Source organism: Ovis canadensis, chromosome 20, assembly GCF_042477335.2.
Source record: "Ovis canadensis isolate MfBH-ARS-UI-01 breed Bighorn chromosome 20, ARS-UI_OviCan_v2, whole genome shotgun sequence".
In the NCBI taxonomy this organism is placed as follows: domain Eukaryota; kingdom Metazoa; phylum Chordata; class Mammalia; order Artiodactyla; family Bovidae; genus Ovis; species Ovis canadensis.
In genome coordinates, this window is record NC_091264.1 from 28893132 (window position 1) to 28917300 (window position 24169).

Sequence of the window (24169 nt, forward strand, 5' to 3'; positions counted from 1 at the left end):
AAGAAGCCCCGAGGGCCCTTAAGAGAGGGGGGTTTGGCTGGGATAATGCACTCTTACCTAGACCATGGGTTCCTAGAGGATAGAACATTGCTCTGCTTCGTTTTTGTGGCTCTACAACTCTGAGCCCAGTACCTGGCTCAGACGGGGGCTCCATCAAGAATTATTGAATTGAATGCCATTGTTCGAATAAAGACTTTAGGCCTCAGAACTTCCCTGGGGGTCCAGTGGTTAAGACTCTGTACTTCCACTGCAGGGACACCGGTTCAATCCTTAGTCAGGGAACTAAGATCCCACACGCTGCTCGGCGTGGCCAGGTGAAATAAAAGGTGTTAGGGCGTAAGCCTGGACCAGTGCCTACTTTGGGAACGCTGCGACCAGTCCTGGGAGCTCAGGCCATACTAGTGCTTTTTCTTCTGCCTGACTGCTCCAGTAAAGAGACAGACAAGAAGTTTAGTGTCTTGGTACAGAGTAAGTCTCAGTAGATGTGACGTGTCACCACAAACTTTCTGGTTTGTCCACCAGAATTGACTACATGCTTATTCTGTCATCAAACATTTTAAAGCACCCACTCTGTTTGGAAAGTGACCCTGGACCCTTTGCAGAATATACAAAGGAGATGAAAGGTAGTGACCATGCTATTTTAAGGAGCTGAGAGTGAATACAGTTACTCTCTGTATCCTCTGGGGTTCCTCCTCCAGGACCCTCACAGGGACCAAAATCTGTGCATCCTCAAATCTCTTATAGCTGTGCACTATTTGCATATAACCTATGCATATCCTTCCGTACACTTTAAGTCATCTCTGGATTACTTCTGATATGTACCATAATGTAAATCTCTGTAAATAACTGTAAATAAAATATAAATGCTATGTAAACAGTTGCCAGTGCACAGCACATTCAAATTTTTTTTGAATCTTTCTGAAATATAAAATAGATATGTATATATTTATTTTTTAATGTGGGGTTGGTTGAACCCATGGATATGGAGGGCTGATGAGCTGTAAACAGCTGTAAAGTGCTGAAACAGCATTTTGGCATCACCTAGCAAAATAGAGCAAGTCCCCAAGGCTGAGTGGGAGAGGAATAAGGCAGGACTGGGGCTGAGGTGTGGAGAGGCAAAGGACACTTCTTGGAAAAGGTGAGTTTAGAGAACGTTCAAGATGAGTTGGATAGATCAGGTACAGAGAATGAATGCAGCATTCTGGGTGGTTGGAACGGTGGGAGCAAAGGTGTGAGGCTGGACCTGTAGGATCCTGATCCCTCCCTCCTTTTCGGTCCTGCCTTTCCATCCAGACCCTGCTGAACGAGCTGGACCGGAGTCTGGGCCGATACCGGGATGAAGTGAACCTGAAAACAGCCATCATGTCCTTCATCAACGCTGTCCTCAACGCTGGCGCTGGAGAGGTAAGACCTCTTCTCCGTGTCCTTGCTGTGCTCTGACTTTCTGGCCTGGGAAGAGGGCGTGAGTGCTGCCTGGGGAGGTGGCAGAGGGTCGGTGTGGCTGCCGCCGCCATCATTGTGTCTTCAGATTGTCTGAATCACATCTTGCCCCCTGCACTGGGCACCAAGAAGGAGGGGTTCCTGGGGAGCTTCCTGCATGGGTGGCGCCGTGGATTATGTGTGTCATGGGCAAAACCCAAGCTTGTCTGGCTGATGATGGCTTAGGATGGCGGGGGATCATTTATAGGAGGAGGACAAGTGTTGGCTCTTCTTTCTAGAGCTTTCTAAATACTGTTTCTGGACTGATTTTCTGAGTTGGCCAGTCATAGTCTTCTAGAATCTTCTGTTAGGACATGCAACTTCTGATTTTCCTTCAGAATGGGGTCAGAATGAGATTCCCAGACCTTAAAAATAGAAAAATGGAAGATGAACTTGAAGAGCAGGTGAACTCCCCAAATTCTAAGGCAGTCTGATGCCTCGGTGAAGGTCAGCTTGTTGAAGGTCAAAAGGGGCAACTTAATGATCTCTGCTTTCCCCTGTTTTTTGCCGGCATACTCTCTCTTTTTTTTTGCATCCCATCCTGATGACCTGAATTAAGTGAGATAGGTTGAGGGAATTACCTGTCCCTAAGATGCTGACACGGAAAAGGCAATGGCACCCCACTCCAGTACTCTTGCCTGGAAAATCACATGGATGGAGGAGCCTGGTAGGCTGCAGTCCATGGGGTCGTTAAGAGTTGGACACGGCTGAGCGACTTCACTTTCACTTCTCACTTTCATGCATTGGAGAAGGACATGGCAACCCACTCCAGTGTTCTTGCCTAGAGAATCCCAGGGACGGGGGAGCCTGGTGGGCTGCCGTCTATGGGGTCGCACAGAGTTGGAAACGACTGAAGCGACTTAGCAGCAGCAGCAGCAGCAAGATGCTGACATCACCTGGCTCAGTACCAGCTATTTATACTGACATCTGTTCTGATTAGTTGCTAACCATATCTCATTAGGTAGTTTTTATGAATATCATTCTTGTTAGGTAGGTAATGTCATGCCCATTTAACTGATGAGAAAACTAAGCCTTCTGCAGAGTCACAAAGCTGGTAAATGACAGAGCAGGGACTGGAACCAAGATCTGTCTGGTTCCAAAGCGTGTGCTCTGTATCGCTCTTCAGCACTGCTCTTTGAGGCCAAAATGTTAGAGAAAGCTGGTGAAGGACGTAAAAGAAGTGAGGCAGGAGACCTAAAGCGGGTGACTAACAAGGTGAAAGGATGTCTCCCCCAACCCCTCCTTGCTGCTCTGGGACCTGAAGCAGTTCCGATGCATTTGCTGCTGGGGATGTGGTGGAACTGGAGTGGCCGTGAGGGACCACTGGGGGACTCTTGCAGAAATGGAGACCAGCCGGTGAGCCTAGTACCCCCTTGGTGACCCCCAGGATAATCTGGAGTTCCGCCTGCATCTGCGGTACGAGTTCCTGATGCTGGGGATACAGCCCGTGATTGACAAACTCCGGCAGCACGAGAATGCCATCCTGGACAAGTAAGGCCCAAGCCACCCATCCCCACTGCAGACCTATGGGGAAAGCGCCTCAGTGGGGGATGGGTGAGACCCTCAGAGAGGCTTCTGTTCCCTGGGAGACCACCTGCCATACCCAGCATCAGTTCAGGAGCAGCTCTGGGTCTGGGGGAAAGGTGGACAATGGCTCTCCCACCCCCTGTCCGACATCACCTATGTCCCCTCCTGGCCTCCTCGCCAACCTCCTGTCTCATCTCTGATGTTAGAGGAGGTGGACCCAGTGGTCCTCTGCCATGGCAGTACCAATCCTGGGGGGAATTTGGAAATGTAGGGGTGTTCTTCGGTTTTCAAACTGGCTGGGGGACGCACTACTTGCATTGGTTGTAGGGAGCCAGGAACGCCAACCATCCACCGTGCCCTCCTGCTCAGCAGAGACCCGCCCCCTCAAGGTCTTTCTTGACTAAAGAGCACAATGAAGCTCCTGTGCATCACCGGTGGGCCTCTCTGGGCCACCCCCTTCACGCAGGCTATTTTATTACACTAGGTCTTAAGGGAGAGAGCATGGGTGGATGGACCTTTTTGCAGTAGAGTGGAGGAGGGGATGGGGTAGAAGATGACAGACTGGCTTTGAGTGGAGACCTAGGATGGTCTGAGAACACTGGGGAAGGTCAGCCTAGGGCAGTGATCCTTGACTGTGGGTGACTTCACCCCCCTCCCCAACCCAGGGGACAGGTGGCAGCACCTGGACACATTTTTGGTCATCACAACTCAGAGTGGAGGCCGCTGCAGGCATCTGGTGGGCAGAGGCCAGGGATGCTGGCACATATCCTTCAACTCACAGGTCCACCTGCCCCCACGGAGTCAGGGATGATCCAGCCGCAGGTGTCAACCTGGGAGAGCCTGACTGAAGGTCATAGGACCCTGGGTTGGCCTCTCCAGGGGCAGGCATGAGATTCTATAAAGGACGAGAGTGTTGACGTACAGGAAGCTAACTTCTTTCTGGTCTGGTCTTGGCCTCATTTGCATGAAGCCTTCAGATTTAGTCATTTCAGAGGCTTAAAGGGGCCGTAACCCTCACCCAGGGCTGACCTGGTGGTGATGTCTGCTTCCTCTATCCCCCCATCCCGTCTAGGCATTTGGACTTCTTCGAGATGGTCCGGAATGAGGATGACTTGGAGCTGGCCAGGAGGTTTGACATGGTGAGAAGCCTGGAAAGGTGGGGCGACTGCGGTGGGTCCCGACTCCTGTGCTGTGTGTCACCCTGGTTCCCTGGTGGTGCCACCGTGGCCGGGTCTCACTTCTGGAGCCCTGGCACTATAGTGGCTCTACAGGGCCTCGCCTCAAACTGGGAGAGCATCTCCCCTGGAGGAGACTGCAACCCCCAAAGGAAGGAGAGACAATTCTTACACACGGCTACCCTTGAATGCCTCCTCTGGGATGACTTTCTCCCTGTCTTCCAGTAATCTGAGTCACCTTTCCCCATTGCTAACCTGATCCTGCTTAGCAAACAAAATCATTTCCATGTGAGCCTTGGTAACCCTGAAAATACACACACCTGCTGCTTTAATATGGTGCTAGAAAATCCCTGTCCAAATAGAGATCTACTTTGGGCTGGTGCTTCAGTGGCCAAGCACCATCATTTTCAATTCTAAAAAGAGCCCCAGATACAAAGAGAAGGAAACCAGTGTTCGAGAGGACCAGCGGCTTCTTGCTGTCACACAGCTGCAGAGTTGTTCTGGCGTTTGCTCCCAGGCTGTGGATCTAGGCCATGTGCTCCTGGAGTCAGCCAGGCCCTGCTTCCTCCGCTTAGTTTGAATCAGTAATTCTCAACCAGGGGCAAGTTTACTTCCTCTGGAGGCATCTACAATGTTTAGAGATGTTCTTAGCTGTCACAGCGGGTGTGAGGAGGATGCCTCTACATCTGGTAGGTGTAGGGCTAAGATGCTGCTAAATCATCTGCAGTGAACAGGGCAGCCTCTCACCCCCCACCAATAAAGAACCATCTAGTTCGAGATGCAGGGTTCCCTGGTTTATATAATTAGCACCTCTCTCCTCCTTTTCTCTGCCTTTCTCTTTTTTTAAGCCTGGACCAGAGGCAGGGAGGGAATGCTCTCCTGTAGGATGGGGCTCAGTGGATGGAAACAGGGTCATCCCCTCTCTATTCTCTTCCTCTGCTCCTTCCCCTCCCCTTGCCCCATTCACGGTGCCCCCCACACCCTCAGGTCCACATTGACACCAAGAGTGCTTCCCAGATGTTTGAGCTGATCCACAAGAAGCTGAAGCACACGGAGGCCTACCCCTGCCTGCTGTCTGTCCTGCACCACTGCCTACAGATGCCTTGTGAGTAGCACCCCCCCCCCCCTTGGCCAGGCTGAGCCCTTGGCCCGAGGCATCTTGAGACAAGGTGTCAGAAGCTCCCAGGGTCAGGGTGTCTCCCTGTGTCTCCCTCCTGGCCAGTTGTACCCCAGTTCCTAGGAGGTCAGACTGGAGGACTCAGACCCCTACTCTACCCATCTTCCTTGGAGTCAGGACTTTCACTGTCCCCAGCGCAGGGGCTGAGGATTCAGCCCTGAGCAATGCCAACATCCTGGACCAACAAGCAGAACTTGATCCCTGCTAAATCAAACAGCCCTGACTGCCAGCTCATGGCAGCGTTGTGATGGGCCTTCTCGGGGCGTTCCAGAAAGAAGTTTCCTGCTTGCGGGAGCAGTCCAGCTGCGGAGTGGAGGTTGTGGCAACACGTGCAAGCAAACTTGCTGCTTTGTTTGTTTGTTTTTAAAGATTTAATAGCTCTTCCATCTAGCCCTTGCTGGCTCCCACCCTAGCACCCTTGTTCCTGCCTCACTTTACAAATACCAAATGACCGTGTCTATAGGAGCAGATGCTAAACCCTTAAGATCCAAGTGTATACAGTGACCAAATAAATTCTACATAGTTACTAGTAGCCAGCCCAGTGTGTGATCTGAAATGAGTTGTAACTGCACCATTTGGTATTTAAACTCTTCATAAAATAGCAGATTTGGAAACTGGCCTGGACCAACAAAATGGTCAACCTAGGCAGACTCTCTTTAGTGGTGGTGATGGTGTTGGTGTTGGTAATCAAGGTGGTGGTGAAAACTACAATTTATTGTTGCCCACTCAGGGCTAGGTGTGATGGAAGATTAATATAGTGTCTGTAAATCTCAAAATGGCTTAAGGCATGTGTTTTATTATCTACATCCTTACAGTGGGTGAGCCTGAGACTCAGACAGTCTTTACATATGAAAGAATTTTGTTTCTTTGGGATGAGGACTTAATTTTTTAATTTTTTTAAGAGAAATTTTTTTCAAAAATATTTATTTGGCTGTACTGGGTCTTAGTTGCAGCATGCAGGATCAAGTTCCCTGACCAGGAATTGAACCCAGGCCCACCCCCCCGCCCCCACCCTGGCCCCCATTGGGAGCATGGAGTCTTAGCCACTGGACCACGAGGGAAGTCCCCAGGGGTCAGGGCTTTAGATGAATCACTTTCTACTTCTGTGAACACAGGCTTTACCCTGTGTTCCTGGATGAAAGGTAAATGGAAGACATTATCATTTTGCAACGCATGTGCCGGTGAAGTGATGGGAAGCTAGAGTGCCCTGGATCAGGAAGCTGCCAGTTCTCCAAAACCCAGGCTAGCAGGTCTTGGCGAAAGACCTGGGAATTCTGACTTCTGTTCCCATGACTGTTTGGTACTCCGAGGGCACTGTGAATGGGGCCCCCTAGTCTGCCTCAAAATGGAGCTGTGCAGACATGACCTTCCTCCTTGTAGGCATTATAGTCTGCCTTTGAGGTCAGGATCTTGCTGCTTGACCGCCCTTGGGGGTCAGTAGAAACGCAGTACTTCGATTAAGAACCCAGGAAGAGGAGCCTGTGGCGATCCCATGAAAAGAAAGTCCTTCTCCAGCCAGACTACGATTAGGGCAGATGGCAGTAGAGCCCTGTAGAAATAGGCACAACCCACACAATGCCTTTGCCTTCACAGTTCAGGGTCACCTTCACCGAGAAATCTGCCTGGATTCCAAGACTGCTTCTCCAGCCCATTCTGACCACCCCCCTCTCAGTACACACCTGTAATTATTTTCCATTCATCTTTCTCTGTAGGGCAATAACGTCGATAATCCTAGAGCCTTTGTTTTTTAAAAAGCATTTCCCTAGAGACTTCATCATTCAGCATGTAATGTTTGGAGATTTACTTCCTTGAATGTGCTTTTCTAAGATAATTGTTAAAAAAAAAAAAAGCAATTTGCATTCCTAAGGCATGGGATGCTCACGGTACCAACAGGGAAGAGGCAGCCAGAAAGCGTTTCAGGGAGAAGAGAAATGTATCTAGAGGGTTGACACACTCATAAAAGGTCAGTTGCAGATCAGCAAGAAATGATAGGATTTATGAGCCTTCATTATCAGCAATCACATTTCCTCCTCCATCATCCAGGGAGCTTGCAGAGGGTGGGGAGGGGCCTGTCCCCAGGCAGTGACCCTAGGGCAGGGCCCCAGGGGGCTCTGCAGCTCAGTCAAGATAGGATGTCTGTCGTCCTGCAGACAAGCGAAACGGTGGCTACTTCCAGCAGTGGCAGCTCCTGGACCGCATCCTACAGCAGATCGTCCTCCAGGATGAGAGGGGCGTGGATCCTGACCAGGCTCCCTTGGGGAACTTCAATGTCAAGAACATCGTCAACATGTGAGCAGTGGCCATCCCTCACCTGTCTTCGTCTTCCCTCCCCATCTCTCTCCTACTTGGCGTCTCACCAGCAAAATCTCAGCTCCCTCTCGCAAACCCAGACAGGGCTCCAGATGGGCCCTGGGCCAAAGCATCCGATGATAGAGCTGCCTGAGATAGCAGAAATGGTCTCTATGCACACTGTCTAAACGTGGCTCCTGGGCGCTTGACCCATAGTTAGTGTGACTGAGAAACTGAGTTTCACGTTTTATTTCGTTTTCATTAAACTCAAGTAGCCATGAGACATGTGGTTGGTGACCACCATACTGGATAGTAGAGGTTTATAGAGGGTGCTTACTGCTCCCCATGATCCACTGCATGGAGTGGACGGAGGGAGATGGTAATGTAACACGGAGGAAGAGTCAGCAACCTGTGGCTGTGGGCTAGCCCCCATCCTCCAGTTTGTTTTGTGTGGTCCACGAGCTAAGAATAGTTTTAGATTTTAAAAGAGGTGTTAAAATCACGCACAAGATACTGCAGCAGAGACCTCACATATGAAACCTGAAATGGTTACTCTGGCCCTTTAGAGATGGTCTGCCGACCACTGAAAATGGAGCATGACAATTTAATCATCAGAAAAGGATGTCAGAGCCTAAGGTCTCTGGCTTATCATCTTTGACTCACCCTGGGTGTAAAAAACACCAAGAAATGAGTTTACAGTTGCATCAGTTAATAACCAGGCCTCATGTTAGCACACTTAGTTTTAATTTTAAATTTTTGCTTTCAGTATCAGTCTGAGTCTGTTGCCCTTAAGGAGATACATTTTCTCTCAATGATTCATTGTGCTGCATTGCAAGGCCAAGTAGAAAATGATTTTTGAACTGTTCACGCTACTGTTTTCATTTGCACAAATAGCCGGGTGTCATAGTCAAAATCCTAACTGGTAGGCTGGCAGAATACAGCTAGTAATCAGAAGCCAGCTTTATTAGGAAACCTTTTAATTTAATTTTTATCTTATATTGGAGTATGGTTGATTTACAATGTTGTGTTAGTTTCAGGGGTGCAGCAAAGTGATTTAGTTATACGTAAACGTGTATCTGGGGAGAAGGCGATGGCACCCACTCCAGTACTCTTGCCTGGAAAACCGCATGGATGGAGGAGCCTGGTGGGCTGCAGTCCATGGGGTCGCTAAGAGTCGGACACGGCTGAGCGACTTCACTTTCACTTCTCACTTTCATGCATTGGAGAAGGACATGGCAACCCACTCCAGTGTTCTTGCCTAGAGAATCCCAGGGACGGGGGAACCTGGTGGGCTGCCGTCTGTGGGGTTGCACAGAGTTGGACACGACTGAAGCGACTTAGCTTAGCTTAAACATGTATCTATCTATTCTTTTTTAAATTCGTTTCCCATATAGGTTGTTACAGAATATTGAGTGAAGTTCTCTGTGCTATACAGTAAATCTTTGTTGACTGCCTGTTTTATATATAGTAGTATGTGTATGTTAATCCAAAAGGCCTAGTTTATTCCCTTCATCTTTCCCCTTTGTCATCCTTAAGTTCGTTTTCCATGTCTGTGAGGCTGTTTCTGTTTATCAGCTCATTTGTATCATTGTTTATATTTCGCATATAAGTCATATCACGTGGTATTTGTCTCTCTCTGCCTGACTTACTTCACTTAGTATGATAATCCCTAGGTCTGTCCATGTTACTATAAATGGCATTATTTCATTCTTTTTTATGGCTGAGTAATATTCCATTTTCTATATATACCATATCTTCTTTATCTATTCCTCTGTCGATGGACATTTAGGTTGCTCCATGTCTTGGCTATTATAAATAGTGAAAACAGCTTTATTTTTTTATCTTTTGTTCATTCTTTACACTGTTTAGTGGGGAAGCTTCTCCTCTGCTGAGGATGACAACTCCTCAGGTGCAGTGAACTTTTTGCTGCTTCTTGGACAATAAGAGTCCTAGGCTCACTTTCAGCCACCAATATGGTCTCAAATCTGCAAGTAGAAGGGCTAGTCTTAGATGTGAATCAGCATTCTAGATGTGATTCAGCCTTAAATCTCTTTCCTTCCTGGGTTGGAGCGGGAAGCTGCAGTGGGAAGAGTGAGCGTGTGTGTGTGTGTATGTGTCTGTGTGTGCGCGCGTGTGTCTGTGTGTGTCTGTGTGAGTGTGTCTGTGTGCGTGTGTGTCTGTGTCTGTGTGTGCGTGCATGTGCATGTGTGTGCGTGTGCATGTGTGTGTCTGTGTGCGTGTGCGTGTGTGTGTGCGTGTGTGTGTGATGATTGGCTTCTTTGTCTGTTCTCTTTCTCTTTCAGCCCCTTCTATCCCCTCCTTTCCTCTAGCTAACCATTTTCTGAACCCCCACCAGAGGGAGCATGAGGGCAGGAAGGAAAAATGGGAAAAGGCCCTGCTTGATCAGGTAACTTAGTGAAGAGGTTTCCTGCTCTCTGGGTTTAGCACATGGATAAAGAGATGACGTATATCCCTGGGGTCTTCAGATGTTCCTTGCTGGCTGCCTCTCACTACAAAACCCTGGTCATTGGCAAGGCCTGTTTTTCTTTTTTCCCTCCAAGCCTGCCTGGTACCATCCCTTCTATCAGACCCTGGCTCACTGGGAGTACAATGCACTGACTCAATGGACATGAGTTTGAGCAAACTCTGGGAGATGGTGAAGGACAGGGAAGCCTGGCGTGCTGCAGTCCATGGGGTCACAAAGAGTCGGACGTGACTTAGCAACTGAACAACAACAGTACACGTAGACTCACGTTGGTGAAGTGTCCGCTCTTCTGTCAGGTGCATTTTTTGAATGAGTCTTACAACAGCTTCAGCCTAGTTCCTCCGTGATGCTCTCTGACTCATGAGCAACCCTCATGCAATCTCTCATACTAACAAATTCTTGGAGTGCCGTGGGCGCTAGCCCACCCTCTGGACCTGCCTTGCCTCAGTCCACCATGCCTCCCTCCCAAAAGCAGGGGACATAGGTCAGACTCTCTGGATGGGTGCAAGGAAGTCACTTCCACTAGGGGGCAGTGAAGGAGAACCTCCCTGTACCCACCCTCCCCAAACCTCCCCACCAAGGGAGGATGGCCATAGCTTGCTCCAGAGAAATCGCTTCATAAATTATTTCCTCCTTCATATCTTACCCCCTCTTTTAGTTTTTTTTTTAATATTTGTGTGTTTATTTGACTGCATTGGGACTTAGCTGCGGCATGTGGGATCTAGTTCCCTGACCAGGGATGGAACCCCGGCCCCCTGCGCAGAAAGCATGGAGCCTCAGCCACCGGACCACCAGGGAAGTCCTTTGTCCTCTGGAGAAGGACACGTGCATTCACATCCTCTCTTCCCATTTCCTTAACCACTGGACCCCCCAGGAAGTCCCTGTCCCCTCTTTGTATCCTTGATCTGGTTGAGGAGGCCAAGAGTCATGGATCTATCCCCTCCATGCTTCCAGATTCACAAAAGAAATGATGATTGGGATCTCACCTTGGAACTTCACCTCTCATATGCGGATGTGTCTGGGTACAGCCCTCATTTAAACCCCACATAATGAGAGTCTGACATGAATAGGGCGTATGACTTAGACACCCTCTGCCCACTCACTCTGAGTTGCTGGGGTGAGTGATTTCTCTTGCTGTAACAGACTGGAAGTCCAGCTGATATTTTGACTCCTCTCAGATGCAAGGACCTATTATTACAAAGGGGTACAAATCATTGTACAACTAGGCGAAACCTGGGACATCATCCTAGCTTGACCACGAGTTAGCTTCATCTTCTTTATCACAGAGGGGTTGGACTCTAAGGGTGCTTTCACTTTCTCAGCCCACAGAGAGACAGGTGAAGAGACCTTGTCAGGGGTGGGACCTGGAGAGACATCTGGAGAGTCAGAACCCTAGCCTCCTAGCTGCACAGATTGGAGATCAGGGCACCATTGTAGGGGACTGAAAGGTACCCTGCCCTCTGGGAAGCTATGAGCCAACAGTCAACAGCTCCTTCTCTCAACCCCCTCACCCCGACCCCAGGCTCATCAACGAGAATGAAGTGAAACAGTGGCGAGACCAGGCAGAGAAGTTCCGGAAAGGTGAGGGGCTTTGCCTAAACCCACCACCTGCTCCCCACCCTCCCCTGCCCCTGCCCACTCCAGGATCATCCCCTAGCCTACTTCTTTTTTTTTTTTTTTAAGTTTTAAATGTGCCATCTTTTTTCTTTCTAAAAAAAATTTTTTTGGCCACATCACGGGGCATGTAGGATCTTAGTTCTCAGACCAGGGATTGAACCCATGACCCCTGCAGTGGAGGGGTGGAGTCTCAACCACGGGACCGCCAGGGAAGTCCTTCACCCTTAGGAGAAGAAGGCACACACATTACGTCCTTTCTTCCCCGTTTCCCCTCCTGTCGCACTTCCACCCTAGAACACGCAGAGCTGGTGAGCAGGCTGGAGAGGAAAGAGCGGGAATGCGAGACCAAGACGCTGGAGAAGGAAGAGATGATGCGGACGCTGAACAAGATGAAGGACAAGCTGGCGCGTGAGTCTCAGGAGCTGCGCCAGGCTCGGGGACAAGTGGCAGAGCTGGTGGCCCAACTCAGTGAAATCTCGGTGCGTGGCCTCCCCTCTCCTTTTGCAGAGCTGAGCTGGGACCTTCAGGTCAGGCAGGGAAAAGTGGGTGTAGGGAGGGACCAAGGACCCTAGGATGAAGGAGGAGAGAGAGGATCTCAGACCAGGATAGAGGGCACCCTTGTCTGCAAGGTCGGCTCCTTTGTGTTAGACGGAAACCATGTTCCTTCCTCCGGGGAGCAGGAAGCACGCCTTGGAAAGCAGAGGGCCGGCTGGGTGTTGGTTCCCTTCCCCGCCTGCAGCTGGATGTCCTTGTGCAGACCGGTCCTTATCATCAGTCTTGCTGTTGCCGGCAATGACTGACTTTGTCCGCTGTCTGTGTTTGACTTGTGGGTGCACCTGGCTGTTCAGGATGTTTGGGTGTTCAGGATGCAGGGCGAGAAAACAGGGCTCAGCTTGTGTGGGCAGGGAGAACAGACTTTGGGGTCTAGCCTAGAGGGAGAAGAAGAGTAAGGGAAGGCATAGTGACTGGGGACTAAAAGGCATCCTCGTTGATGGATTTGTCTTCCTGATGTCTCTGTTTTCCCCACAGACAGGACCTGTATCTTCCCCACCTCCCCCTGGGGGCCCACTTACCTTGTCTTCCTCGATGACAACCAATGGCCTGCCTCCACCCCCGCCCCCTCTTCCGTTCGCCTGCTGCCCCCCACCGCCACCCCCTCCTCTGCCCCCCGGGGGGCCTCTGACTCCCCCCGGTGCCCCACCTTGCTTCAGCATGGGGATGCCCCTCCCCCCAGACCCCTTCCCCAGCAGTGATGTCCCACTCAGGAAGAAGTGTGTCCCCCAGCCTTCACACCCACTGAAGTCCTTCAACTGGGTCAAGCTGAATGAGGTGAGTAACAAGAGATCTGTCTGTGGGTCCCTTCTACAGGTTGGGGCAGTCAGCCCATAGATCGGCAGCCTGCTGTTTGCAGATCTCCGTGGTGAATGCTTTCTTTGGTCGGGGTAAGGGTAGACACAGTGGATGCAGAACAGGGGGTTGCAGATGACAGGCTGTCTGTTGGGAAGAGCACAGAGAGGAGATGGTTTGGCATGTGGTGATGCTCACATTGGCAGAGCCACCTACACATGGAATATGAGTGTGCTGAGGGTTCATGGAGTAATGTAGGGCCAGTCAAGGATGCTTTCTAGAAAAGGGCTTGGCTAGAATGTTAAGGATAGGGTTGATTTAAGGAAAAGGGTGGAACATATAGGTGAAGATCTTCGGCCAAGGTCTAGAGATGATCAAGACCAGTGTGTACAAAGGACTGAAATGATGAGGCTATGACAGGGTAACAGGAAAAGGACAAGGAAGAGTTTGATGTCAAGGTACAGCCACTTTGACATCCTTGTAGGGGAGGGTGCCTGCACTGGCTACTTCTCTAGACTGCTCAGCAGTGAGAGGTCCTCATGAATATTATCCACTAGGAACCTCTCATCCCAGGCTGACATGTGGGGCTTGATTCCTCTGTTGGAGTCTCATGAGTGTAGAGATGTCCTGGGTCACATTGGACCTCTAGTAATTGAAGGCCAGTCCCAGCCTGGTCCAAGCCCTGCTCTGGTTCTGTGCTGTGTCCTCTTGCAAGGACCAGTGGCTTCATCCTTGAGGCAAATGTTGAGTTAGCCAAAGAGTTTGTTTGGGTTTTTCCATGTTGATATGTTGACATTTTTTGCCAACCTAATAGATATGGTAGGTTTCCCTGGTGGCTCAGATGGTAAAGAATCTGCCTGCAATGCAGGAGACCCAAGTTTGATCTCTGGGTCAGGAAGAAACCCCAGAGAGGGGAATGGCTACCCACTCTAGTATTCTTGCCTGGAGAATTCCATGGATAGAGGAGCCTGGTGGGTCGCAAAGAGTTGGACATGACTGAACAACTTTCACTTCAGCAAGACAAGGGAACTGGCCTCAGTTAGCCTGGCCCATTCACACTGCATAAACAGTTTGAAACTGGGACCAATGGATGCTCTCTGACCTTGTTGTATAGACCAGGGACTAACTCTTGGGGAAATCACTACTCTACAACTCTGAGCTTAAATTAGTTCAAATGGAGACTTAAGTAGGAGGAGACACAGTTTGCTAAGTAGATGCTCAGCTGTTTGCTAGGTGCTGTCTCCTGCTGGTAGACCAGCTAGCCCATCAGTCTGAGCTGTGCTTTACGTAAAGCTTTCGGTTATGGTGGGGAGGGGGCTGTGATGGATAATAACAAAGGATGAGACATAATATTGCCCTGAAAGAGCTTTGGATCTGGCAAATTAGGAAATGTGTCCAAGGAACTACCTTGAGGTCCTGGGGATGGGTTGAAGGAATGGTTCTAACTTCTAACCAAGTCAGGTTTGGCTCAAACTAACTGTGTGCTCTGCAGAAATCACTCATCTGGTACCTGTTTGCTCATCTGCGAGATGCTCTCTGATTCCTTTTACCTCTGGTTTTGTCATCTAAGTGGAAAGAAAGACAAAGTATGAGTATAGCCCACCGTTACTTCCTGGAGCTCTGATGTAGAGCCACCTGCTAGCAGCACTTTGAAGCAATATCGTTAAAGTTTGTGACAACTGCTTCGCACAGTGGTGCCCTGTAGTTGCTTCCCTGTGGTCTTGAGACCAGCCAGAAAGACCAGCTGCGTTTGAGCAGGCAAATGGTTCTGCAGAACCAAAGGCTATAGGCTGTGTAGAAATGTTCATTGTTCATGACCAGAAGTAGTATTTTTAAGTTGCTATTAAAAAAAGAATTTTGCTTTTGCCTCCCATGCTTGCAATTTACAGTTTTGATCATGTAATGAAGGATTGATTAGGCATCTCCACAATTAAGGAAAACAGATAAGGCATCTAATATTTTTTTAATATTTTCATCTTAAAGAACTTTGTGCTTAGGATTTTCTCTGGGATCTAGCAATAATAAAGTGTATATCAATTCCTCAGGGACCCAGAAGTGGCCAGAGTCTCATTCCTAGACTGGGAAGTCCAGGTTTGATGGAACACGTGTTGAGGAGCTCTTGTAGGGTGTGGGGAGTGGGGGGCTTTGAGTCATATTTGTCATCCCAGCCCCAAGCTTTTAATTGCATGGCTAAATTCAGGTCATCTCGTCATGTGGGCGTTGGTTTCCCAACCTGTAACATGGGGGTGATGATGATAACCAGATCAAAAGGTTGTTGTGAGGACTGACTTAATACATGCAAAGCGACTGACACATAGAAAGCCTTTAAAATAAGAATAGCAGGCGAGTTGCTATGAGTGCGACTACCACACGTGCCGTGCGTGTGCTCTCTCACTTAACCCTCACTCCAGCTCCATCACGCAAACGTGAGACTCAGTTTCCTTTCATGGGGCGGAGGAAGAGAAGAGAAACCCCCTCTTTGCCAGCTGCCCCACTTAGAGGCTGTGTGACCCCAGATGCTCGAGGGAAATATACTTTCTTGAGCAAGATTCCGTGGCCTGTAAAGGGTGTCCCTAGAGGGGCAGAAGTTTCAGGGATCTGGACTGGAAGTGGTGAAGTCTTGGCCGGAGCAGTGTGAAGATCAAGTTTGAGAATGATTGTGTGACAGGGACACATTGGGGTGGCGTGGTGGCGTTTAGGATGTGGAAGATGTTAGGAAGAAATGTATGAGTCTCTGGCCCCAGACCTCAACTCCACCTTCACAGAGGATCCTAGGTTCTCCTGGTGACCACGGGGCAGGGGGAGTGTTTGGGAAGCAGTGAGGGGAGCTGGGTCCTCAGCCTGTTGACTCATGGAAAATTTTCCCCATGTTGACCCACCCTCGCTGCCTTTCCCGGTCCAGTTCTCCTTCCCATCTCCTATCTGCCTCCCGTGTACCCCATCCGAGAGCCTGGCTCCTCTCCTCGGTCCCCTACCCCACACGTGCCCACCCACACACACACACACACACACAGAGTGGTTGTTTCTGCCATGAAAAGAATGTGTCTGTGTTGGCTTTGGCCAGTTGCCTGCATCCCTTGCTGTTCCCAGCTTCCCAGCCCGGCATTCCACGAGAGGGTCCCTGGCCTTAGGAAGGCCGCAGGAATGTCCCCACTTCCCCCCTCCCACTCTGGCCTTGCCTCCCCTTTGCAGAGTTTAAGAAAATAAAAGTGAGTGAAAGGTATGTTTCTCTCTCCGAGCCTTGCTGAGGGGTGATGGAGAGAGGGGGCGGCAGTGGCGTTAGGAAGGTTCCCGACTGCCCCCGCAGGCAGAGAGGTGGGGGAGGTTCTGTTTTAAAGGGCAGCAAAGCTCAGGGAGAGGCGAGGGGTCCTGGGTGGGGGCCTGTCTCGGCTTCTAAGCCATTATTGGGATGTTGCAAGACTACTAGGGCATTCCCGGCATGGGTACTACATCTTGTCCAGAACCCTGGAGTGGAGTTCAGTGCAAGGATCCTACCCAGAGGTGGACATTGCCTCAGCTGAGAGACCTTGGAATATAACCCTGGGCCCATTCCAGTCTCAAGGGATGAGACGGCCTCTGACCATCAGGAACTCATGGCAGAGTCTTGCTGGCTGGAACAGTCACTAGCAGGGCCAGGATGGCCTGGCCTCTGCTGTTTGTCCACTTTCTGGGAATCTGGGCAAGTGGGAGGAAGACCCCCGGGAGAGAAGACGACCGTCTCAGACACAGGACATGCAGGCAGCCCTGGGGACTTGAGGACCCCCAAGTATGTGGGGGCACTCTTCCTGCCATCACCACAGCCACCCGACCTTGCGGGGGGATGTCCTCTGAGAACACTGGCTTGGTTTTTTTCTGGAAGGGGTTTCATAGCCCTCTTCCATGCTTGCCCACCCGTCACTCCAGCGCTACTGTTGATTTCTGGGGTGCGCTGACATATGGCCCCAGGTGAAGAGGAGGAGTGGTCTCTCGTCGCTCCCCTGGAGCAGAGTGTTGAAGGGGGGGCGCGGGGAGGAATCACCCCCCTTCTGAAGGCCTGGGAGCCTGGCTGCCTGTGTCTGTGTACCTGGAGGACAGGTAGGGTCGGGGGGCACCAGCATCTCCATCACGAAGGAGCCGAGTCAACCACGGCCTCCTCCCTCCCCGTGAATCTTAGGAACGTGTCCCTGGCACCATATGGAATGAGATTGATGACATGCAGGTGTTTCGGATTCTAGACCTCGAGGACTTTGAAAAAATGTTTTCAGCTTATCAGAGGCATCAGGTAAGACCCTGCCCGCTCTGGTGTCTTGAGTCTTGGCCTCCAGTCGTGACTTGACACCACCCCTTGAACTCGACCCTGAGCCCTTCCTTGCCTCTCTTCCTCCCTCCCACATACACGGATTGATTTTATTCTTTATCAGGTACCATGTTCTTTCTGGGACATGAACGGGGGGGAGGGGTGCAGTGCACAGGGGAAGAATCCCACTGTATTAGTTTCTATTTGCCCATCATGGGATGACGTAATATGTTGTCCATTTCTCTCCTTGGTCTTGGAGTGCTGGAGGCAGAGGAGCAGGGCCAGGCCACTGCGGACCTAATTCTTTTTCTGGCCCAGGACCTAGGAATTATACCTACAAGGCACGATCACTTTTCAACCGCTTTTTCCACTCTGCTCTCATATCCTGACACTCCCATGAGTGGAGCAGAGGATCTTGGGTCAAGGATGGTGGCACTGCTCCAGGTCACACTGAGGGGTTGAAGCTGGGCGGGGCAGGCCAGGAGAGGCCCTGGGCTTTGCTCTGAGGATGCTGTGCAGAGGTGGACCAGCAAGCCTGCTCTTCCCGAGGCAGGACAGGGAGTGGGGTGGATAGCAGGATGCAGGGCCAACCCGAGGCAGTAGCTGCCGGGATGACCACAAATGCCAATTCTTTGATTTCCCCCTCCCATGAGTACGAGGGCGCAGGACTCTGCACAGCAGAGCTGGGGCCTTCCTCGGAGGTCCAGTGTGGGAAGAGGCCTTGGTGCCTCTGCTTTCGCTCTGGCCCTCCCCCAGGGTTTGTTTATTCTCTGGGCTGTGCTGTCTTCTTCCATCTGGGGTTCCAACCCCGAGGACATCCTCCAGTGCCTGTGAGAAGGCTCTGAGCCCTCCTGGGTCTGAGTGTCTCGGCCGATCTCCTCACTGCTTTCTGCCAAGCCCGGAGCTGTGGGTGACCCCTCCTGAGGGCAGACAGGACTGAGGGCATGGTGACAGCTCCAGGGCAGGGAGTGGGGCCTAGCCAATAGCCAAAGGGCTGTGGTGGAGGTGGGGCTCTGGCCATGCCTTAGGGTTCTAGAAAAACCCAACGGTTGTTTGCTTAGCTTAAATGTAGGTGCTCAGGGTGTCTGATTCTGTACCCCTAATCCAGGAAGCACTTTCAGCCCCATGGACGTGTCTGCCTGGCACGGCCCAAGCAGCCACTGCGGCCCGACGGGGGCCGGAAGAGGCTCTTCGGGGCGTTTGCTGCTTCTGTGATCAGCGCTCCTGAGCGGGCACCAGGGAGGGATGCAGAGGATGTGCGGGGGGTGGCGGAGGATCAGGCCTGGCCTCCCTGTATTTTGAGAGTCTTTCTCCAGGCCAGGGTTCCAGCCTTGCCTGCCCAGTCTCCAAGGTCCTGGGGTAGGACCAGGTCCAGTAGGGAAGGCGGGACTCTGGGGTTTAGGACAAACGGGGCCTGCCCCGACCCCATCCCCAGTTGGGGATGAGGAAGAGTTAAGATGGACAGCGCCCTGCTCTTTCTCCTCTGAGCCCTCTCAGTCTATCGCCCCATTTCAGAGCTGGGCTCACGCAGAGGACTGTCACTCTGCGGGTTGCCCGGACTCTGGGGGTTGAATTCACAGCTGCAGAGCTGGAGAGATCCCAGAGGCTGCATTGCCTCTTTGGCCTCCTCTTTCTGTCTTGGGGTCCTGGGCGCATGGGACAGGGACCGTCCTGTGCCCTCTGCCAGTCCTGAGTTGGTGACTTCAACCCCACCTGGGTCAGGAAGGGAGAACCAGGTGTGAGCTCTGCCCCCTCTGCTTCCTTGGAAATCAAAGGACAGACAGGGGGCAGAGGGCAAGGGACAAAGTTCAGGGATGTCTGCTTTCCTCTGTCTCAATGAATGCGACATGCACGTGCTTTGAGCTCAAGTTCAGTTGTGGTTGTCTCCCCTCCCCTGTTTTGGAAGAATGAAGTCATGCAGGGGTACCGGGATGCTCTATGTAGGAGAGGGAAGAAGTGCAGTCGAAGCCTGGGGTGGGCAGCTTGGGGGGCCCATCCGACCAGGAAGTGGTGGTCTCCCTGGGCGCGGGGCACACAGATGAGGCTGCCTGTCCTCCGCTTGGTCTGGCTTCTTTGTGAGTGCATGTCTGCTGGAAGCAGCTCGTGTTTGGTGCTACCTGCAGTCTCCATCTCCAACCATTGGGGGGGTCTCCCTTGGGGTGGGGCAGACAGAGTAGATGCTAAGGGGTCCCCATTCCTTTCCTACTACTCTTGGGTCCCCAAACCTCTTGGCTAATGTTGTGCATGTTTGATTCTCTATTGGCTGTGGCTGCTACCTGCCTAGGAGCTGATAACTAATCCTTCCCAGCAGGTGAGTCACTCTTGGGGCTCTGGACACTATAACTCTTAACCACTGTCCTGGGCTCTGCTGCCCTATACTGGGCTCAAAAGAGGGGGCTTGTCAATTCTACCTTCTGCCTTATTACTCATCTTAACAGGGTGGCATCAGGTTGGGTCCCCAAAGAAAAAGTGGAAATGTAGGGAAAGGAGCTAATGCAAACAGACCCCCACCATAAGGGAGGTAAACATCTGCAGAAGTGAGGAGGAAGCTTCTAGGTCTGTTGTCTTACCCACAAGGCCCAAGGCAAGGCCGTCCTATAAGACTGCACAGGTTGGGCACTGCACAATTCCAGGGGCACAGTCCACACAGGCAGTGATGTGAGAGGCAGCCCCTGGAGCATGTGCATGGAAGGACCTCCCAGAGGAGGAGCGAGCCTCCTGTGTACCTCATCAGGGCCCAAGAGAAGGCAAGAGGACGGTCTTTGATTTCTTGGGAATTGCCTGCTAGAACCCCAGAGGAGAGAACTTTGCAAGGAATTGTGCCTCAGTTTCCTCCCCTCTGAACTAGTGGATACTCTCCACCCTGGGCACCTTGGGAAGCACCCAGAGTCCTCAGGGGTCCAGGAACCATGGCCCTCTGGGGACTTGGAGCCAGCTTCTCACCATAAGATCGGCGAGAGGAGGCTCTCTGAGCAGGGTGAGGGGAGTGGGGGTTGATTGTCTGGGATCTGGCATGGGTCAAATCCCACTGCCCACAGCTATAGGGATCAATAACTCCCCCTCTAGCCTGCCCAGAGAAAGCAATGTCTGAATAGGGGGCTTCTCATTGCCCCCAACCCCTTCTAGCCCAGGCTAAAGTCCCAGAGCCTCGAATTACTCAGCTATTAACCACCCTCCTGTCTCCCCAGTCTTGTTCTCTCCTTTTGTTTCTTCCACTCACACCAGGAGCATTCCCTGGTTGGCACTGGGGTGGCTCATGGGCTGGGGTTGGGGGTGGGCAGGAAGAAGACTGGGGGAAACACACACCTCACCCTTGCCACTTGGCTTGTCGGTTGCAGAAAGAGCTGGGTTCCACTGAGGACATCCACCTGGCCTCACGCAAGGTCAAAGAGCTGTCTGTTATTGATGGCCGGAGGGCACAGAACTGCGTCATCCTTCTCTCCAAGTAGGTGCCCGCCCTGCCTCTGTGGCCCTGCCCCAGGGAAGGTTGTGGGTGGGAAGGATGCGCCCCCAGAGAGTGGAGGCCTGGGCTGGGGCTAGAGAAGAAGATGAGGGAGCTGAGTGCCTGGGGAGAGAGGGACTGGCAGACGGATGGGGTGGTGGTGACCTCTGGGCTCCCCCCATCTCCAGCTATCCCCTGGGAATGGCAGGGCGCCCCTGATCCAAGCATCCTCTCCCGGGAGCCCCCGCAGAGCAGCGGTGCAGACTCTGCAGACAGGAAACTGCCCCAGGCATGAGGCCCCTGACCTGCCTGGTCGGCGTCTGGCAGTGGCATCGCTCTAAGCCTGCGGAGGGCCCCGCTTGGCTTAGGCCACAGAGCAGCATGATGTCAGCCCCCAAGCATTTCCCGCGGCTGCAGAACAAACAGGGCAGTATCTGGGCTAACAGCCTAGCTTCTGTGCGGGGGCCTCCCGCCTGAGCTGGGGTCAGAGGGCACCGCCTCTCTTACTATTTTTAGTGCTGCCCTAGGACACGCATCCCCACTTTCCTCCCACAGGGCCCCAGGGCTCAGTGTCTCCCCATCAATGGCAAGGGAGACTTCTGCTTGCCCGCTCCCGATGGGTGTGCATCCGGAGGGGCTGTGTGGACATGTGTGTCTCTGTGTCTGTGTGTGCACGTGCAGTGCGTGCAGGGGATTGCGTCTCCCTCTCCCAGTGTTGGAACGGCTGTGTGGGAGCCAAGGGGCAGCTGTTCTGTCTTGAAGGAAGCAGGAGCCTGCCCTAATGGTCTGCCCATATTCCCATCCTCCCATGGAGATGCTGCGGGTATTTTGGGCATGAGAAGGAGGATCGGAACTTTTTGCCCTGTCTCAGTCTACACTGAAGATGGCCCTCTTCCTCCCAAACGTCCCCATCAGTGAGGATGGAGACTCAAGCAAGAGACCAGAGTACTCACGTCTCTGTTTAGGGACTAAAATATCTCAGGCTCAAGTTATAGAGGGAACCGGGTGAGTTTAGTGTCAAAGGTTTTACCGAGCAGGGAGTGCTATCAAAGGTAAAGGAGAGAGAGAAGGCCCCGGCTCTGGCTTTGGAAGGAGGAGGCCAGGGGTCTGTCCTGGGCAGAGGGGCCAGGCCAGGCTGCTCAGGGTGGGGTTTTGCCATAGGTTGAAGCTGTCCAATGAGGAGATCCGGCAAGCTATCTTGAAGATGGACGAACAGGAGGACCTCGCTAAGGACATGCTGGAGCAGGTGAGGCCCCTGAAACTAGGAGGCAGCCGTATCCCTTCCCGACAGTCCCCAGGGAGGCTGAGACTCTTAGGTCAAGGAGAAGTCAGGCTGGAGGAGCAAGGGAGAGGCTCATAGAAACTTCCCTGGATCAACCTCTCTGAGAGGAGACCAGAACAGACTACATCTTTTCAGGGGCTTGAGGCCCCTAGAAAGGAAACATGAGGAGTGATTCCCCCATGAGTCTCAGGGCAAAGACAGTGGCCGCAGCCACGTGCTGCTGAGGGCTTCCCTGATGGCTCAGCAGGTGACGAGCCCGCCTGCAACGTAGGAGACACCGGAGACACGGATTCGCATCTCTTCCTCATGAGTCTGCTATGTCCTTCAAGAGAAACCCAGAAACTACCAAGCAAAGCCACCATTAGCTGGACTTTGAAATTAAGAACCCTGTTGATCAAAAGGCACTGTTACCAGAGTGAAAAGGCAAGACAAGCTTTAGACCTTTGCACAAAGATCTCATATTCAGAGCAGAGGACTTTACAAATCAGTGAGAAAAATGACAAACAACCTAAAAATGAGCAAAAGATTCAAATAGGTGCTTTATAAAAGAGAATCTCCAAATGGCTCAATACCATCACTCATCAGAGAAATACGGTAAAAGATGTTCAGTACTATTAGCCACCAGAGAAACACAAAAAGTCACAGTGAGGGCGAACCAGCCACCCGCTTAAACAGCTAAAACCGAAGAGGCCAACAATGCGAGCTGTTGGCAAGGATGCGAAGCAACTGGAACTCTCATTTGGTGAAACGATTCTGGAAAACAGTTTAGCAGTACACACACCTATTCCATTTCCCAGCAATCCCACTGGGTACAAATACTGACTATAGGAATATTCATAACTATTTATAAAACCCTCAAACTGTTAACACCCCAACTGTCCATCAATAGGAAAGTGAACAGATTGAGATATATTCCCACAGTAGAATAGTGCTCAACAATGAATGGGCTTTCCTGGAGGCTCAGATGGTAAAGAATCTGCTGGCAATGCAGGAGTCCTGGGTTCAATCCCTGCGTCAGGAAGATCCCCTGCAGAAGGGAATGCAACCCACTCCAGCATTCTTGCCTGGGAAATCCCATGGACAGAGGAGCCTGGTGGGCTACAGTCCATGGGGTCAACAAAGAGTCAAACATAACTGAGCAACTAACACCTTCACTTTTCACTTTCATCAATGAATAAAAAATGAATTCAGTTCAGTTCAGTTGCTCAGTCGTGTCCAACTCTTTGCGACCCCATGAAATCGCAGCACACCAGGCCTCCCTGTCCATCACCAACTCCCGGAGTTCACTCAGACTCACGTCCATTGAGTCACTGATGCCATCCAGCCATCTCATCCTCTGTCGTCCCCTTCTCCTCCTGCCCCCAATCCCTCCCAGCATCAGAGTCTTTTCCAATGAGTCAACTCTTCGCATGAGGTAGCCAAAGTACTGGAGTTTCAGCTTTAGCATCATTCCTTCCAAAGAACACCCAGGGCTGATCTCCTTCAGAATGTACTGGTTGGATCTCCTTGCAGTCCAAGGGACTCTCAAGAGTCTTCTCCAACACCACAGTTCAAAAGCATCAATTCTTCAGCTCTCAGCCTTCTTCACAGTCCAACTCTCACATCCATACGTGACCATTGGAAAAACCATAGCCTTGACTAGACGGACCTTTGTTGGCAGCGTAATGTCTCTGCTTTTGAATATGCTATCTAGGTTGGTCATAACTTTCCTTCCAAGGAGTAAGTGTCTTTCATGGCTACAGTCACCATCTGCAGTGATTTTGGAGCCCCCCAAAATAAAGTCTGACACTGTTTCCACTGTTTCCCCATCTATTTCCCATGAAGTGATGGGACCAGATGCCATGATCTTCATTTTCTGAATGTTGAGCTTTAAGCCAACTTTTTCACTCTCCACTTTCACTTTCATACCTAAATGTGAATGAGTCTCAGATATTCTGTTAAAGAAACCAGACCCCAGAAAGAGCACACAGCATAATTTGTTCAAGAATAAGTTCAAGAATAGTCAAATATGGGACTTCCCTGGTGGTCTGGTGGTTAAGACTCTGCACTTCCATTGCAGGGGGAAACAGGTTC

The 24169-nt window shown here is 51.4% G+C and overlaps 1 protein-coding gene across 3 annotated transcripts in view; it reads left to right on the top strand.

Annotated features, from left to right (window-relative positions):
- DAAM2 (dishevelled associated activator of morphogenesis 2) overlaps positions 1-24169 on the top strand; it is a 131374-nt gene that overhangs the window by 94048 nt on the left and 13157 nt on the right. For all 3 annotated transcript variants that reach the window (XM_069563969.1, XM_069563972.1, XM_069563971.1), the window contains exons 7-17: positions 1294-1404; positions 2867-2970; positions 4079-4145; positions 5169-5286; positions 7509-7647; positions 11655-11713; positions 12044-12228; positions 12779-13078; positions 17250-17357; positions 20711-20817; positions 21976-22060. In XM_069563969.1, the coding sequence (XP_069420070.1) occupies positions 1294-1404; positions 2867-2970; positions 4079-4145; positions 5169-5286; positions 7509-7647; positions 11655-11713; positions 12044-12228; positions 12779-13078; positions 17250-17357; positions 20711-20817; positions 21976-22060 (1383 nt within the window). The remainder of the gene's footprint in view (positions 1-1293; positions 1405-2866; positions 2971-4078; positions 4146-5168; positions 5287-7508; positions 7648-11654; positions 11714-12043; positions 12229-12778; positions 13079-17249; positions 17358-20710; positions 20818-21975; positions 22061-24169) is intronic.